Source organism: Haliotis rubra, unplaced genomic scaffold (assembly GCF_003918875.1).
Source record: "Haliotis rubra isolate DU_JTF1 unplaced genomic scaffold, ASM391887v1 Scf125, whole genome shotgun sequence".
In the NCBI taxonomy this organism is placed as follows: Eukaryota; Metazoa; Mollusca; class Gastropoda; order Lepetellida; family Haliotidae; genus Haliotis; species Haliotis rubra.
Genome location: NW_025765170.1, coordinates 2,071,411 through 2,087,828, shown reverse-complemented (window position 1 = coordinate 2,087,828; position 16,418 = coordinate 2,071,411). Strand labels below are relative to the sequence as shown.

The 16,418-nt window shown below is 42.1% G+C and overlaps 1 protein-coding gene across 1 annotated transcript; it reads left to right on the top strand.

The window, feature by feature from the left end:
• The first annotated feature begins 4,709 nt into the window (after nucleotides 1–4,709).
• Nucleotides 4,710–14,962, top strand: LOC124266342 (probable methyltransferase-like protein 24). Its single transcript, XM_046701145.1, has 4 exons — nucleotides 4,710–4,792; nucleotides 12,633–12,707; nucleotides 13,247–13,394; nucleotides 14,633–14,962. The coding sequence occupies exons 1-4, from the start codon at nucleotides 4,710–4,712 to the stop codon at nucleotides 14,960–14,962; spliced, it is 636 nt and encodes a 211-aa protein (XP_046557101.1).
• Nucleotides 14,963–16,418: the final 1,456 nt, after the last annotated feature.

Here is a 16,418-nt window from a genome sequence, read left to right as displayed (position 1 = left end):
TTCAAACGCCTGTTCAAAATGGAAGTAAAAACTTTGCCACAAATATCCATAAGAGAGATAGCACGATAATTATTTACTTCATGAATGCTTCCTTTTTTATGCAATGGAAATATAATACTAAGTGACCACTGATCTGGAAATTTACCTGACCTAAAAACGCCATTAAACAAAGTACATAAATATGACTGCAAAACAATTTTGTTAACTTTAAACATCTCAGGTGGAATACCATCTGGACCAGGACTTTTATTAGGTCGTAAACTAACATGGTCTAAATAACCATTGAACGACAAGTCAAACATTTTAAAAACCCACAACCCAAAGAGACGTGCAATTTTATTTTCTTTCGTGAGTATGGGTAGGGGTGTGGGAACGGTTGATCAGTGTTTCGGTTTGAGATCAGAACTTCAGTTTTTAATGATTATTGCTCTTTTTGACACACAGAAAAAATGGGCACGTGTCTGCAAGATAAGGACACATTAAATTTTTCGTATATTTTCGTACGCACAATTGCAAGCACCTCGTTCTTGTATGGTATGACCAGATTTTCAGGTATTTTCAAGCATGAATTAAAACAGAGATACCCCGGCAAATACGTGATCATAGAATATTTCCAATGCATTTCTTTTAGTTGCAATGGGTGCTTAAATTGCCAATTTCGTTCCAAGTTTACTGGGGTTGGAAAAGCTGGAAATTTCTTTAGGCGAGGAAAATATTCTTATGTCTACACAGTTTAGATATTTATTATCATGCCGGATATCTACATCATCAATGTAGTTATGTTGGTTATGTGTAAAATAACGTGTTTCACAAAAGACAAAAGAGGAAAATGAAAAGTGAAACGTATATTCGAGAAATTTATTTTCCTGTTACAAGACTGACTGACTGACTGAGTTTAGTTTTACGCCGCTTTTAGCAATATTCCAGCAATATCACGGCGGGGGGGACACCAGAAATGGGCTTAACACATTGTGCCCATGTGGGGAATCGAACCCGGGTCTTTAACCACTAGGCTACCCCACCGCCCCTCCTGTTACAAGAAAGAATGATGCCCCTATGAAGACCGTTTGCGTTCCAGACACAATATTATTGTATTGAAACGCATTAGTTATGGCACTGAAACATACGTAACTGCGACTATGCCTAAACTCTGCAGAAGTGCATTAGCTACAACTTGAGTGAGTGAGTTCAGTTTTACGCCGCTTTTAACAATATTCCAGCTATGTCACGGCGGGGGGACACCAGAAATGGGCTTCACACATTGTACCCATGTGGGGAATCGAACCCGGGTCTTCGGCGTGACGAGCGAACGCTTTAACCACTAGGCTACCCCACCGCCCCTTCCTACAACTTGAGCAGCGCACCTGCCCTATGTATACACATTACTGTGTAGAGGGTGAACTGCACGTCTTAATCAATTGCCCTTTGTAGTCAGATCTGCGTTTAGACCTTGAATGTTGGCTTGTTTTACAAACACTCACTTTCCACTATTACCTGATGTACAGAAAGGCAGCTTTTAATGTTGAATAAAGATATGTGTTTTAACATTGCCAAAGCCCTTTAGTATATTCTATCTCGACGTCGGGCTTCATTGTATACGTATCAGTGATGGAATTTTGTGTAGCCTACTCTGTGCCCTATATCTAGTCTTTATATACTTGCATATTTTAAAGATATAATATATATTTCTACTTTCATGTGAAGAAAGGTATTGTTATATAAATGTATGTACCATAGTCTCCCATAATTCTACAAGAATGGCTTGTGTACATGCTTTTACTTGTTCGTAATATTGCTGTACATAAGGTGAGACTTAAATAAACTATCTATCTATCTGTCTGTATCTATCTCAGGCAATTGTGGTCAATGAAAGCAGAGTTACTCTAAAGACTGAAAAGTTTCAGGGCACGCAGGTGACGTATGTATAAATGACACAAAGAAAAACAGCTGGTAACCCAATTTGAATGTCAACGAGAATGTCAATTTTCTCAATGAAATTCTGATTGTCAAAGACACACGATATGAAAGCATCCATCAATATACCGATTATATTACGCCTTATAAAGGAGATAAACATCATGTGTTGGCCAGTTTCCGGGTGTTATTGAGTATTTGAAGCACGGGAATTCATTTGGAACCGACGGCATTAGCCGGAGGTTTCAAATGAAATATTCTCATCCATATTTAGCTCAGCCATGCTTTTTAAACGTAAAATATTTGTTATTTCAAATTATGGCTAAATTCCCCTTCCATCGCCAGCGGCTGAGGGGGTGGTGTAAATCCAGCTAGGGCCCATGCAGGAAGCAAATGTACTGTAAGTCCCATGGTCCCTAGTATGGTGATCTCAATTTCAGTTGTTGGCGATCTATAGCCCGATTTTATATTGTGTTGTTTGAAATGATTTAACATTTTACACTGAACTCAAACTAGTTTTAATCGATTTGTGATATTCTAGTCGTTATACTGTCCTTCGCTGGCAGCTTTTTAAATAAGAATACAATTTTTTATTCTTAGTACATAACTTTTTGTCGTCACGGTGTGGCTGAAATATTGCTGATGTGACGTTAAATATTAACTCACCCACTCACTCAACGTGTTCTGCTTGTAAAAGGAAATATATAAATGTGAGTCCCTAACTGAATTAATATGCATAACAGTAGCTTTCTGAACACCTGTAATAACCATGCTTGTGTTTTCTAAAGCAATTCTTTTCTTATCTTGATTTTGAAGCACTGCCCTTGGTGTCTGGTTTTGAATATTAACAGGGACTCGGAAATGTAAATTAAAAAGAAATCATTTAGAAGACAGGTATTTAGATTTTATGGATCCAGAGCATGTAATTGTCACAATGCCTGTGTCTATCTGTGTTACGTATTGCAAGAGTTGGATACCAGTGTTATTTTACTATTGTTATTTTAGTGTTATTTTGTAGTGTACTCACCGTGTACTGCACATATCTGAATGTTGTTAAGCAGCAAATATTTTTTTCATTCTACCCGGAGCAGAAAATGGACGCTTTCCCTTCTAATTGGAACCTTTCTAGCCGTTTTTATCTGGAAAAACTATACATTGACCCTTACGCAACATAAGACACAGCGTGAACAGGACACTACTGGAAAGTCTATTGCTACCTCTTCTGGAAATTTCCCCATCCACCAGGTAAGCCATATCACAGCAATATGCATGGGGTTAAATAAGCAGTAATTACATATAGGAACTCTCAAGTTTTCAGGAACGCTCAGATATTTTACTTTTAGTCCCAATAGTGCTTTAAGCGGTTTGACCCATGAAGATCCGGGTTAGAATTGATCTTCAGTAAACCATGCTTGTTGTAAGATGCGACAAACGGGATCGGGTGGTCATGCTCGCTGACTTTGTTGACACATGTCACCGCATCCCAGTTGCGCAGATCAATGCTCATGCTGTTGATCACCGGATTGTCTGTTCCAGACTAGATTATTTACAGAGCGCCGCCATATAGCTGGAATACTGCTGAGTGCGACGTAAAACTTAACTCACTCACTCACTTTAAACGATGTAAACAATACTCTCGCAGCCACTTGTTTAATTTCAGGAGCGAATAGAGGCGTTGTGTATGGTCTGCTAGACCTAAGGAATTGAATTGAATGCGCGCGATTGGATTATTTAATAAATGTATACATTCTCTGGAGCATGCTGTCTATGGTGCTATGGTGTATTGGTGTGCGGTCCAGGAGACGTAGCCTAGTGGTTAAAGCGTTCTTTAACCCGAAGACCCGGGTTCGATTCCCCACATGGGTACAATGTGTAAAGCTCATTTCTGGTGTCCCCCGCCGTGATATTGCTTGAATGTTGCTAAAAGCGGCATAAAACCATATTCACTCTCTCACTCCAGGGTTCGGACCGCCTTGATTATTTTCCTTGATTTGTTGTTTCTGGGATCTTTAGATTGTAAAAGTCTGCTTGACTTTGGGCTTCCTTCCACATCAAGCCAACACACAGGCTTTTTGGTCAGACATTCTCTAATAAGGAAACAAAATAAACTACCAGGCAAAGGAAAGTTATCACTTTTAAAGTTATTGTATCAAAAACAAAAACGATGGTACCGGTTTGAACCCAAGCAGAAAACATTCGCCAAACACAACATGGTCCCGAAAACAACGCAGCTGTCCGGAAACATCGCACAAATCATGCATTTTTCAAAACTTGAAAAACGTAATTGTGGGACAATGGCCCAAATGGTTGTGGAATAAATGCCGATGTTGGACAAAGCAAGCATGCACTAACCAAAAGACCACAACGAATATACCAAGACAGGGCGATCTTTGTGGCCAATGTGGTAGCTTCACAACGTCAGCTTGCAAGGACCTTCAACTGCAGCCAGGCCACCATCAGCAAATTGATAAATACCAGCAAACAAGCGAGACCCAGGACCGCCCAAGATCGGGAAGACCAAACGTCACAACATCGGCCGCAGAGCGCTACATCCGGCAGATCCACCTCCGGAACAGATTCGTGACGGCGACGTCAACGGCGGTGTCAGCACTAGGACACGCCATCGGCAGACGAACAGTCCTTGGACGACTTGGTATGGCTGGTATACGAGATAACCGCCCCTTCCGTGGAATGGCCTTAACCCGGCTACACCGTCAACGCAGACTGCAATGGCCACGAACTTACGTCGGTGGTGGCGATGTGACTGGGAGAGAGTTCTCTTTACAGATGAAACGATGGTAGAGTTCGGCACTTTAGACGGGGAGGAGGGCGAAACTGCGTTCGAGAAGTTCATCCATTCGATGGAGAAGGCGTCATGGTACGGAGCGGCATTTGTGACCAGAGAGCAAGAAGACTAGTTATCATCAGAGGAAATATAAATGCCCAGCGATATAGAGATGTGGTGTTGAGACATTTTGTGGTGCCCTTTATACGACAACAGCCAAGAGGAGTCATTTTTCAGCACGACAAAGCAAGGCCTCGCACCGCCAGAATTGTTCGAGAATACCTGCATAACGTTAACGTCAACGTATTGCCTTGGCCAGCGCGTTCTTCAGACATGAACCCCATTGAACATCTCTGGGATCATCTTGATCGTCAGCTGAGACAGCGTGTACCACCTCCAGCGAACCGTCAGGAACTTGAACAGACTCTCGTGGACTTATGGAACAGGATTCCTGCTGACGTCATCCGCCGACTGACGACGTCAATGAGGAGACGTGTGTTGACGTGTATGGATGCCCGGGGTGGTCACGCTCGCTATTGATGACGTGTCCCCTGACTCCTGTATCATTATGTGACTCTTTATGCACTCTTTGAATGAACTTTGATTTGTGTAAAAAAAATATTTTTAACCCTTAACTCTTTTTTAATAAATTACGACAAATACAAGACCAGCATTTCAATGGATTTTTAGTCAAATTATTGGAAAATGATTTCGGTAAAATAATTATAAACTACAGTTACACCGAACATGCTTATAACGAACGGATATGACAAACTGATTTTTGTACCCGCCACTTGCTGTATATTTCAATCGAAATGTGTATAACGAACTACGGCTATAACGAATAATAATTAGTGGTCCTTTTGACTTCGTGATAATCTAAGTTCACTGTACTTACCATCTAACATTAGTGCATACTTTCTTTTGTCCGTCAGTATTTTACGAACATGTTGAATGGATTACATAATTCCTCGTATGTCATGCCTACAGTGTAATTCAACAAACTTATTAAACATTCTTGAAATATTTATACAAACGGATAACATATATATGACAGTATGTGTACAAACGAGATTAATCATCAGTTCGACCCTCCACATTCACCGTAAAGCCCTTCCTGAAGTTGTCTAGTTTTTTCTTTCGGGCAAAACCTTCACATTTACCGGAGAACCCTTTAAGCAAGTGTGGAAGTGTGAACCCTTGACTCTTTTTTTAATAAATTGCGACAAATCCAAGACCAGCATTACAATGGATTTGATGTGGCATTTAGAAGTTAGTTTGATGAAGAGGAACACATTTTATGGATAGACACCTTCTTTATTGCAATAGATGCCACATTTCGGTGTTAGACAGTATGTGTACAAACGAGATGAGTCTCTCAGTTCGACTTAAATTGAATTAATGATCAAGCAGGTTACAAATGTACAATGAACATACAATATTGTTCATTCAGATATAGGGCTGTGGTGTAGTCTAGTGGTTAAAGCGTTTGCTCGTCACGCCGAAGACTCGGGTTCGATCCCCCACATGGTACTATGTGTGTCTATCACATATAAAATATGTCTTCATTATTTCAGAGGTAATTCTAAATAATTGTATGTGTTTCCGTATAAGAAAAGAAAGATTTATGGGTGTCAACTTCTTTATTGTGAATAACACGACGTTTCGGAGTGTATGATTGGCTCCTTGCTCCTTTATCACCTGATGAAGGAGCAAGCATACACTCCGAAACGTCGTGTTATTCTCAATAAAGAAGTTGACATCCATAAATCTTATGCATTCCACTTCTAAATTCCCTTCAAAGATTTGAGTTTTCAAAGTTTATTTCTTCTCTCTTCAGCGAGAACAAAACAAGATATTTCTTGCACAAGACTGCTTGAATGAACAATCAAAGAACAAAGATGGATTCATAGACATACCACCGGATTCTGTTCTAAAGACGTTAACATATCAACAAATAACGTGTCTGTATCACAGGTAAATATTCCCCATCATTTCACTGTACCCCTCACCTGCACCTATCACAGGTAACCCTCCTCTCTCACCTGTTACAGGTTACTGGCTGTCGTATCTGTTTGCATGAAAGGTACTCTTTCACCTGCCTTTGCCACACGAAACCATCGTCCCTGCCTTGTCTGTGTCACATATACTGAGGGAAATAAATAAGGGAACACCACTTCATTGCAGTGTTCCTCCATTATTCTCAGATTCGCACCCACAGTGCGATACAAAGCTTATGAAGAAACCTGGAAAAGAATAAAGGAACACTTGTGCTTTCATGTGATACCTTTTTTGTTTCCCTCAGTGTATAATACCTGTCTTGCCTGTCTATATCACAGGTAACCATTGTCTGTACCGGTGACCCTCCCCTTTCACATGTCAGTGCCCGAGGTAAACCTGTTCTCTCAAAGTCTGAATCACAGATAACCATTCTCTCTCACCTGTCCACATCACAGGTAATCCTCCTTTATAATGTGTGTAGGTATACGTTAGCATCAAGGGTGATATGGATTTCAACGCGCGAGCCGTCAGGTGTGTGTGTTGTGTGTGTGTGTGTGTGTGTGTGTGTGTGTGTGTGTGTGTGTGTGTGTGTGTGTGTGTGTGTGTGTGTGTGTGTGTGTGTGTGTGTGTGTGTGTGTGTGTGTGTGTGTGTGTGTGTGTGTGTGTGTGTGCTAACCTACTTATACCACGTGGGCGCCGGATGGACTCGTACATTTCTTGTTGCACGTTCGTTTCTAGACTAAGGCTTAGTCTCTGAATATATATAATTTTGATAGTAACAAACAAGCCCATTTATATTGAAAAGGAGCCCTAGGGAGACCAGAGATTCAGAACCTGAGGAAATCTAGACTTGCTTTATTTAGGGGTTTAGCACTGCAGAGAGGGCTTGGCAGTAGGGAAAATAATGTGGTTCAGGGACTGTGAGACAGACTAGTTTGTTTCCTGCACCGCCAAGGTTGTTATCCACATATCAACCTCTGCACGTGCAGATAGAAGGTTGATACACAGAAAATCAACCTGCCAGAACAATGGACATAACATACCCTAGTGGTATAACAGAGTTAATCTACTTTGTACACTGTGTGTTCCACAGGGAGCACTCCTCTCTCACCCGTCACAGTAATATATCTATCTCTCCCCTGTCCATATCACAGGTAATCCTCCTTTATAATGTGTGTAGCAGAGTTAATCTACTTTGTACACTGTGTGTATTCCACAGGGAGCACTCCTCTCTCACCCGTCACAGTATATATCTATCTCTCCCCTGTCTGTATCACAGGTAAAACCTATCTCTCATCTGTCTGTATCATATGTATCACTCCTCTATCAACTTTCTGTATCACCGGTGGGGCGGTGGGGTAGCCTAGTGGTTAAAGCGTTGGCTCGTCACGCCGAAGACCCGGGTTCGAATCCCCACATGGGTACAATGTGTGAAGCCCATTTCTGGTGTCCCCCGCCGTGACGTTGCTGGAATATTGCTAAAAGCGGCGTAAAACCAAACTCAATCAGTCAGTCAGTCTGTATCACCGGTAGCCTTGTTTTCTCACCTGCCATTGCTGAGTACTGCGTTAAACAACAAACCAACCAATCCCTCACCTGTCTGTACCACAGGTAGCCCTCTTCTCTCACCTGTCTGTAACCCTCCATCCGAACAAGTCTGTATCAAAAGTTACATCTCTCTCACCTTTCTTAATCACGGGTAATCCCCTCCCACATGTCTGTATCACAGGTAACCGTCCTCTATGATGTGTCAGTATCACAGGTAACCCTTCTTCATGTCTGCTGTCTGTCACAGTTGTCTCCCATTTCACCTGTCAAAATCACAGGTAACCATCATCTCATTCTTCTCCTTATCACCATTCACAATCACCTCTCTTGATAACAGGAACCCTTCTTCCTCTCTTCTGTCTATTGCCGATGACCTTCGTCTAGTACTTGTTTTTATCGCAGAAAATCACCCTCCCTGTCTAGTCTGTAGCCCTCCAATGCAACCTCATCCTATCACAGGTAACCTTCTTTATCACCTGTCTGTATCACATATAACTGGGGCGGTGGGGTAGCCTAGTGGTTAAAGCGTTCGCTCGTCAAGCCGAAGTGAGTGAGTGAGTTTGGTTTTACGCCGCTTTTAGCTATAGTCCAGCAATATCACGGCGGGGGACACCAGAAATGGGCTTCACACATTGTACCAATGTAGGGAATCGAACTCGGGTCTTCTGCATGACGAGTGAACGCTTTAACCGAAAACCCGAGTTCGATTCCCCAGTTGGGTCCAGTGTGTGAAGCCCATTTCTGGTGTCCCCCGCAGTGATATTGCTGGAATATTGCTAAAAGCGGTGTAAAAACCCATATAACTATGTGACGAGTGTGTGTGATTTATGAAAAACAATGTATATCCGTTTTTTAGATATAGGCATTCGACGATATCTTTAAAATTGATGCTACTTCTGTTGTTGGAAAAGTTAAATCTTTTCCTCGAACTGCGAACCCCAGCCTTGGCTGAACCATTGTGTTGATGTCACTCTAGGTTTGTGAACAATGTCGGTGCGTTGTGTAAAGACATCAACAGAATGGGACATCTGTCTGACGGTGGATGGGAAGTGTGCAACGACCGCCAATACAGTCCCCCCAGCAATTGTCTGGTCTATTCTGTAGGGTAAGTCTTTCACATTTTGTATACATATCCTTCTACAAGTTTCTGGTCTGTTCGTCCTATCGCGTCAACCCTTTTCATTACCACATACAGTCTGTAGTCATGCAGCAAGTGTTTTGTCTACTTCAAATTTACCGTAGAGCCCCCTCCTGCACGTGTCAAATGCACTATTTCGGGTGAACCCTTTACATTTACCTGAGAAACAATCATGCAAGTGGCTTGTTCAATCTTACGGATAAACCCTTCAGATTCACCAAAGAGCCTATCCTTAAAGTGTCTAAGTAACTCTTTCGGATAAACCCTTCACATATCACCGAAGAGCCTACCCTTAAAGTGTCTAAGTAGCTCTTTCGGATAAACCCTTTACATTCACCGAAGAGCCTATCCTTAAAGTGTCTAAGTAACTCTTTCGGATAAACCCTTCACATTCACCGAAGAGCCTATCCTTAAAGTGTCTAAGTAACTCTTTCGGATAAACCCTTCACATTCACCGAAGAGCCTATCCTTAAGGTGTCTAAGTAACTCTTTCGGATAAACCCTTCACATTCACCGAAGAGCCTATCCTTAAAGTGTCTAAGTAACTCTTTCGGATAAACCCTTCACATTCACCGAAGACCCTATCCTTAAAGTGTCTCACCGAAGAGCCTAAGTAACTCTTTCGGATAAACCCTTCACATTCACCGAAGAGCCTATCCTTAAAGTGTCTAAGTAAGTAACTCTTTCGGATAAACCCTTCACATTCACCAGTGGTGACTTAAGCTCTTTGGGAAAAACACATGAAAATCATGAAAATGGCAGTTAATCCTTAAAGTGTCTAAGTAACCTTTGTGCTTTCGTATTACATTCATTCAAGAGCCTATCCTTAAAGCTGTGTCTAAGTAACTCTTTCGGATAAACCCTTCACATTCACCGTCGTATCCAAGCCTATCCTTAAACTGTTGCACGGAGCCTATCCTAAAGCTTATCCTGACCAACGAAAGTGGTGTACGACCCCCTTCAAGATCGGTACATCCGGGTCCATCACCTTGCATTCACCGAAGAGCCTATCCCTACCAACTCCGTGACCCTGCCACACAAATACCAGGTCTGAGTAACTCTTTTCGCTAAACCCTTCACATTCAGCCGACCAGTTGTTGGACCTGTACTACGCCCCTTCACATCTCCGCCGACGACTCAGGTGGTGCAACAACGTAAGGATATGGACTTTACAAAGTGGAGGCGCATCTGGTTTTCTGATGAATCCCGTTTTCTTTGCAACGTCACGACGGAAGAAAACGTGTGTATAGGAGACGTCATGAACGTTTTGCGCCCATCTGCGTCCGACAGGGGACAGATTTGGCGGAGAAAGCGTTATGGTTTGGGGATCCATCCTCATACAACCAGAAATCAGACTTGGTGATCGTTGAAGGAACCTAAGTAACTCTTTCGGATAAATCGTTACATCAACCACGTATTACAGCCTCACCTTCTCCCGATAAATTCACATTGACCAACAGACACTTCAACTAGACAACGCCTATCCTCATAGTGTCTAAGTAACTCAACAATGAACTTTCTGCAGAATTCCAACGTCAATGTCTTGCGGATAAGCCCTTCTAAATCACCAGACCTCAACCCTATTGAACACCTGTGGGATACTCTGGGTCGACGCGTACGTCAACGTCAGCCGCCGCCACAGACGCTGCAACAGCTCGGTCATATATATGTTATCCGTTTGTATAAATATTTCAAGAATGTTTATTGCAATAGGTGCCACATTTCGGTGTAACACAGCTAACACTGTTATCTAGCAAAATTAATGACGAGTTTTCATTTTGTCTGGTCAACCGGTTTTATTAACTCAAAAAAAGAACATAACCGTAGAGGACGCAAACAGTTGTTCGGATACCCGTGAAGATCCGGGTTAGAATTGATCTTCAGTAACCCATGCTTGTCCATCCTCGATAATCTCCAGGGTATACGTTCCGATAAATCTCCACTATACCCTGGATGCATCTACGGCTCGGCCCCATGATTTTATTACCTCCCTTGGCTGTTTTTATTCAATCAGGTGTCTGGGAAGTTGAGCGTACCAATCACAACTCACTTTCGCTTCTTTTTATATAACCGATTTAACTTGGCAACATAATTGTTGCAGAGGTACTCTGAAAGAGGTAGAAAGAGTTCTTGCATATATTTTCTAAGGTTTCAGACCTCTCAATTTGTCTGTATCAGAGACCATATATCGGTATATGGTCTCTGTCTGTATGACTTCCCCCAAATTCAGAGTCGCACTGCGACCGCTATTTTTGTTGACACTGGCAAGCTCGGTTGTAACGGCAGCTTAGCTGATTGCCTGCTGTGAGAATGCGGAGCCAACAAAAGTAGGTAATAAAATTATCGGGCCGAGCCATAGATGCATCCAGGGTACTAGTGGAGATTTATGAGAACGTATACCCTGGAGATTATCGAGGATGATGCTTGTCGTAAGAGCCGACTAACGGGATCAGGTGGTCAGGCTCGCGGACTCGGTTGACACGTCATCGCATCCCAATAGATCGATGCTCATGCTGATGATCACTGGATTGTCTGGTCCAGACTCGATTATTTACAGACCACAGCCATATAGCTGGAATATTGCTGAGTGCGTCGTAAAACTAAACTCCTAAACTCCAATCCGGGTATCAGGCTAACTGCCCCCAGGACAACTGCCCCCTGGCTATCTTTCTTTTTTTTTCTCCCCCCCACCCCCCCCCACCCACCCCCGTCCATTGTGCCCCGACAACTGCCGCCTAGGCTAAGTGCCCCTAGGACAAGTGCCCCCCATCAAAACTAAAAGTGACACACCCACCCCCACCCCTTCCCCATCTTGATAGGATTTATTAAACTCAATTATACATTATATCAACAAACAGTGCCTTAGTAAGAAACTGGCTATCTCATTTGATCCTGGAGGAAGTTAATCTTGGAGAAGTTTATAAAATAATGTGGCCTTTGCTAGATAGGCTGATGGACACAGTGATAGTGCCAAAAGACTGGCACGTGTTGTTGAGAAATATAACTCTATGGAATTTTTAAGAGCCATCTCCCACAATCTGTCCTTTTAAGTGAATTGATATTTATGAACTTTCTGGAAAATGAGCTCTAAGTGAATCTGAAGATTGATATGTTGTGTTGTATTACATAGTGCTATAAATACAATTTTAAAACTATTACTTTTAGTTGGTGTGTTTTTTGTTCTGATGGGGGGCAGTTGTCCGGGGGGCAATATTTGGTGCGTAAAAATGGTAGTTTTTATTTCAGGATAAATAATGACTTCAGTTTTGACGACGAGATATCAAGGCAGTACGGATGCGAAGTTCATTCATTTGATCCAAGGTAGGTAACCCGTTTGTGTTACTTTCAGTGTAGAGTTGCTAAAATATCGTGATCGATTGATTTATATAGCAATAATAGTTTTAGTATCATCACAATATTTTGCCGTTTTATTTTAAGTGAGTGAGAGAATGAGTTGAGTGTTAGGCCGCTGTTAGCAATATTCCAGCAACAACACGGCGAGGGACACAAGAAATGGGTTTCACACATTGTATCCATGCGGGGAATCGAACCCGGCTTTCGGCGTGGCGAGCGAACGCTTTAACCACTAGGCTTCCCTCCTTGTGTTTATGGTTAAAGAGTTTGCTCACCTCGGATTCAGATCCCCATATGGGCTGGGTGCATTGTGCGAGTCCAGTTTGGGGTTTCCCGGGCTGTGCCATTGCTGGAATGTTGCAGGAATGTTGCTGGAATGTTGCTGCATGCGGCGTTAAACCATAATCAATCACACCAAATATTTTAACTGATAAATTCGATTTTCATTATGACGATTTCAGTCAGTACTGCTTCATGCTTAACTTTTTCACTAATTCACATTTCAGCATGAACCAGAAGAGCTATAAGCGACGTGAAAAGTTGTTTTTCCATAATATAGGAATGTCGGATAAGAATGTTCACATCCCAGCCGGCCAGAAAGGATGGGAAATGCGAACACTCGGGGCGATGAAGCAGGAGCTCGGTCACGCCAAGGTAAGACAACTCTCTTCTTTACCCTGGCAATTATAATACTAGTATGCTATTTTGGACTGACCCCATTACATATTTATATAATTTTGCCTTTCATATCTATTGGAGACGATGGGGAAGCCTAATGGCTTTCGCTCTTCACGCCGAAGACCCGAGTTTGAGTCCCCACATGGGTACAGTATGTGAAGCCCATTTCTGGTGTCCCTCGCCGTGATATTGCTGAAATATTGCTGAAGCGGTGTAAATCCATACTCACTCGTATTTATAGGGACACAATATTTAATATTCTGAGGAAAGGAAGTGGGGTTGGTAATTGGATAAACTTCGAAATTTGGAATCAAGGTCATGAGGCAAAATAAATTAATGTCTTCAAGAAAACACAAAATTAAGTAAAGCATATCCTGAGCACACAAAAGTTATGGCACAGAATAAACATAAAAATGTGCCGAGATCGTTCAAAAACACGGGAAGTGCACAATAATATTTCCAAGTAGTTTGTTTGCCCTCGGCAAAGTTCAATCTTTATGACGGTGAAAAACACTCTCGAGAAAACAATCCTGAATGGACTGATCAACATACGGTGATTTTACAATCTCCAGTGGGGCGGTGGAGTAGCCTTGTGGTAAAAGCATTTGTTCGTCACGCCGAAGATTCAGGTTCGATCCCCCACATGGGTACAATGTCTGAAGCCCATTTCTGGTGTCCCCCCACCATGATATTGCTGCAATATTGCAATCTCCAGTTATAATAGCTACCATTACACGAATAGAAGGACTGTTACATTGTGACACCACAACGCAATACACCTAATGACTGGGTGGTTTCGCTATCTTGTAAACAAGGCGAACAAGCATGGGTTACTGAAGGTTCATTCTAACACGTACTTTCACAGGTAAGATATTCGTAAAGAGCGCTCCAAGGGACATAACTCTATGGGTTTCGCTTGAAATACTATTCAGGTCGGTAGAGGACGCGAGAGTTGATTTAATGCAACATTGCATTAATTCATTCGAACTTATTAATTTAATATTGTAATCTAAATACGTAAAAATATTCCCTGAGGGCTGACAGTTAGTATCAATGAGAGAAATGCTTTATTTACTTTTAGAGAAGTGTGGTGTGCTATAGTGCCTTTAAAATACCATGACCTACTTAACGTTTGTTACAATTTAATGCGCCAACACCAATCGGCGTTAGTATCTATATATGTGCATATGTATTCAGTGTTGTATTTCTTTCAGCGGCATGTTGATGTCTTAAAAATGGATATTGAACATTGGGAATGGAAAGTTCTCCCAGAAGCCATTGCGAGCGGTTTCCTGAATGACGTCACAACTCTCGATCTGGAGCTTCACAGCTGGATCATAGAAAAGGGCACTTATATCCTTGAGCCCCCGGCTGAAATCTATTTGGGTTATTTGAAAACTCTTAGACAATTACACCAACTTGGATTCCGTATTTTCTTAACTCACAAAAATCTTGGATCCTGTCAATTCAAATCTAAGTTTGGCATGATGAGGACCAGCTGTCAGGAGATCGCCATGGTGCAAACAGAGAAGAGGGGTTCGTAATACAGGGTGCGATCTGGGATGTGGGATCTGGGATAATTTTTTCTACGTTATATTAAATCCGTTGTATTTAAATCCCTTCAATCCTATGTATTGTATCATATGGCACACTTGTTGAGAGAATATGGGAGTATTTGTTCTGTGATTTCTTCATATGATAATTGGTAATGATCATAACAGATTTTTTAAGTGCCTAGTATCCATCCACATATGCTGACTATCTAAAGTTAAAGCCAAGTCCATTCACATATACACCTGACAAAATGGTAAGCCCCCCAGTGTTGACCGCTAAAGGTCTCTGTTCAAGTTGACTATGTGTGTGATGACACGTATGTAACAAGTGCAGAATATGCAAATTATAAAAACATCCGGAAAATAAACTATTTAAATATGCCTTTTTTTATTTCCTTGCTTGACATTAATTTATAACACCTTAAACATCAATATACAATTGTCCGTGAAAAGGTTTATCTCTTGATAAGTCCATGATTTATCATAACAAAGAGTCAGTGAGTGAGTGAGTTTTGTTTAACGACGCTTTTAGCAATTTTCCAGCAATATCACGGCGGGGGATACCAGAAATGGGCTTCACACATTGTACCAATGTGGAGAATCGAACCCGGGTCTTTGGCGTGACGAGCGAACGCTTTGACCACTAGGCTACCCCACCGCCCCCTCTATAACAAGACCGCCTCCGTGGTGTAGTGGTTAGAGCTTCCGCCCGGAGAGCGGAAGGTCGCGGGTTCGATCCCCGACCGCGTCATACCAAAAGACGTTAAAATATGGTATTTGTTGGTCCCTGCCTGGCGCTCAGCATTAATGGGTACAACAAGGACTGGTCGGTTCGGAGTCAGTATACTGTGTCTGAGTGGGATATTCATGCTTCACTGCGGCATGGTATCTCAGTGAGCTGGCACTATAAAATCAGCTTAAGTCTGGGCTAGTACAAGCAGCCGCACATACACATACACACGCATGCAAGCACGTCGTCATATGAGCGAAATATTCTCAAGCACGACTCTCTTCCTCCCAACCCTGCATGGGCGGTGGGGTAGCCTCGTGGTTAAAGCGTTCGCTCCTCATGCCGAAGACCTGGGTTCGATTCCCCACATGGGTGCAATGTGAGAAGCCCATTTCTGGTGTCCTCCGCCGTGATATTGCTGGAATATTGCTAAAAGTGGCGTAGACCTAAACTCACTCACTCACTCACTCAACCCTGCAACCCGTGTAAAGGTGATGAGAGTAAGGTGTTGAATTGGTGAATTGCAGGTTAGTTACCCTTGGTTTTATATAAAAGGAATACACTGCAAAAATATGTTTAATTGTTGAAAGTTTAACTCTGAATTAATTATAGCTGAAATAATGCATTTGGTGGAAGTGTAATTTTGACTTATGGTTAGAAGGTGTTGGTGACAAATTATTTCATTTGCAATTACATTAGGAAGTAAGACAACACACG

Coding starts and splice junctions, on each gene's coding strand:
- LOC124266342 (XM_046701145.1), top strand. CDS start 4,710: ATGGTAGAGTTCGGCACTTTAGACGGGGAGGAGGGCGAAACTGCGTTC. Junction 12,708..13,246: donor GTTCATTCATTTGATCCAAG/GTAGGTAACCCG, acceptor TTCACATTTCAG/CATGAACCAGAAGAGCTATA. Junction 13,395..14,632: donor AGGAGCTCGGTCACGCCAAG/GTAAGACAACTC, acceptor TATTTCTTTCAG/CGGCATGTTGATGTCTTAAA.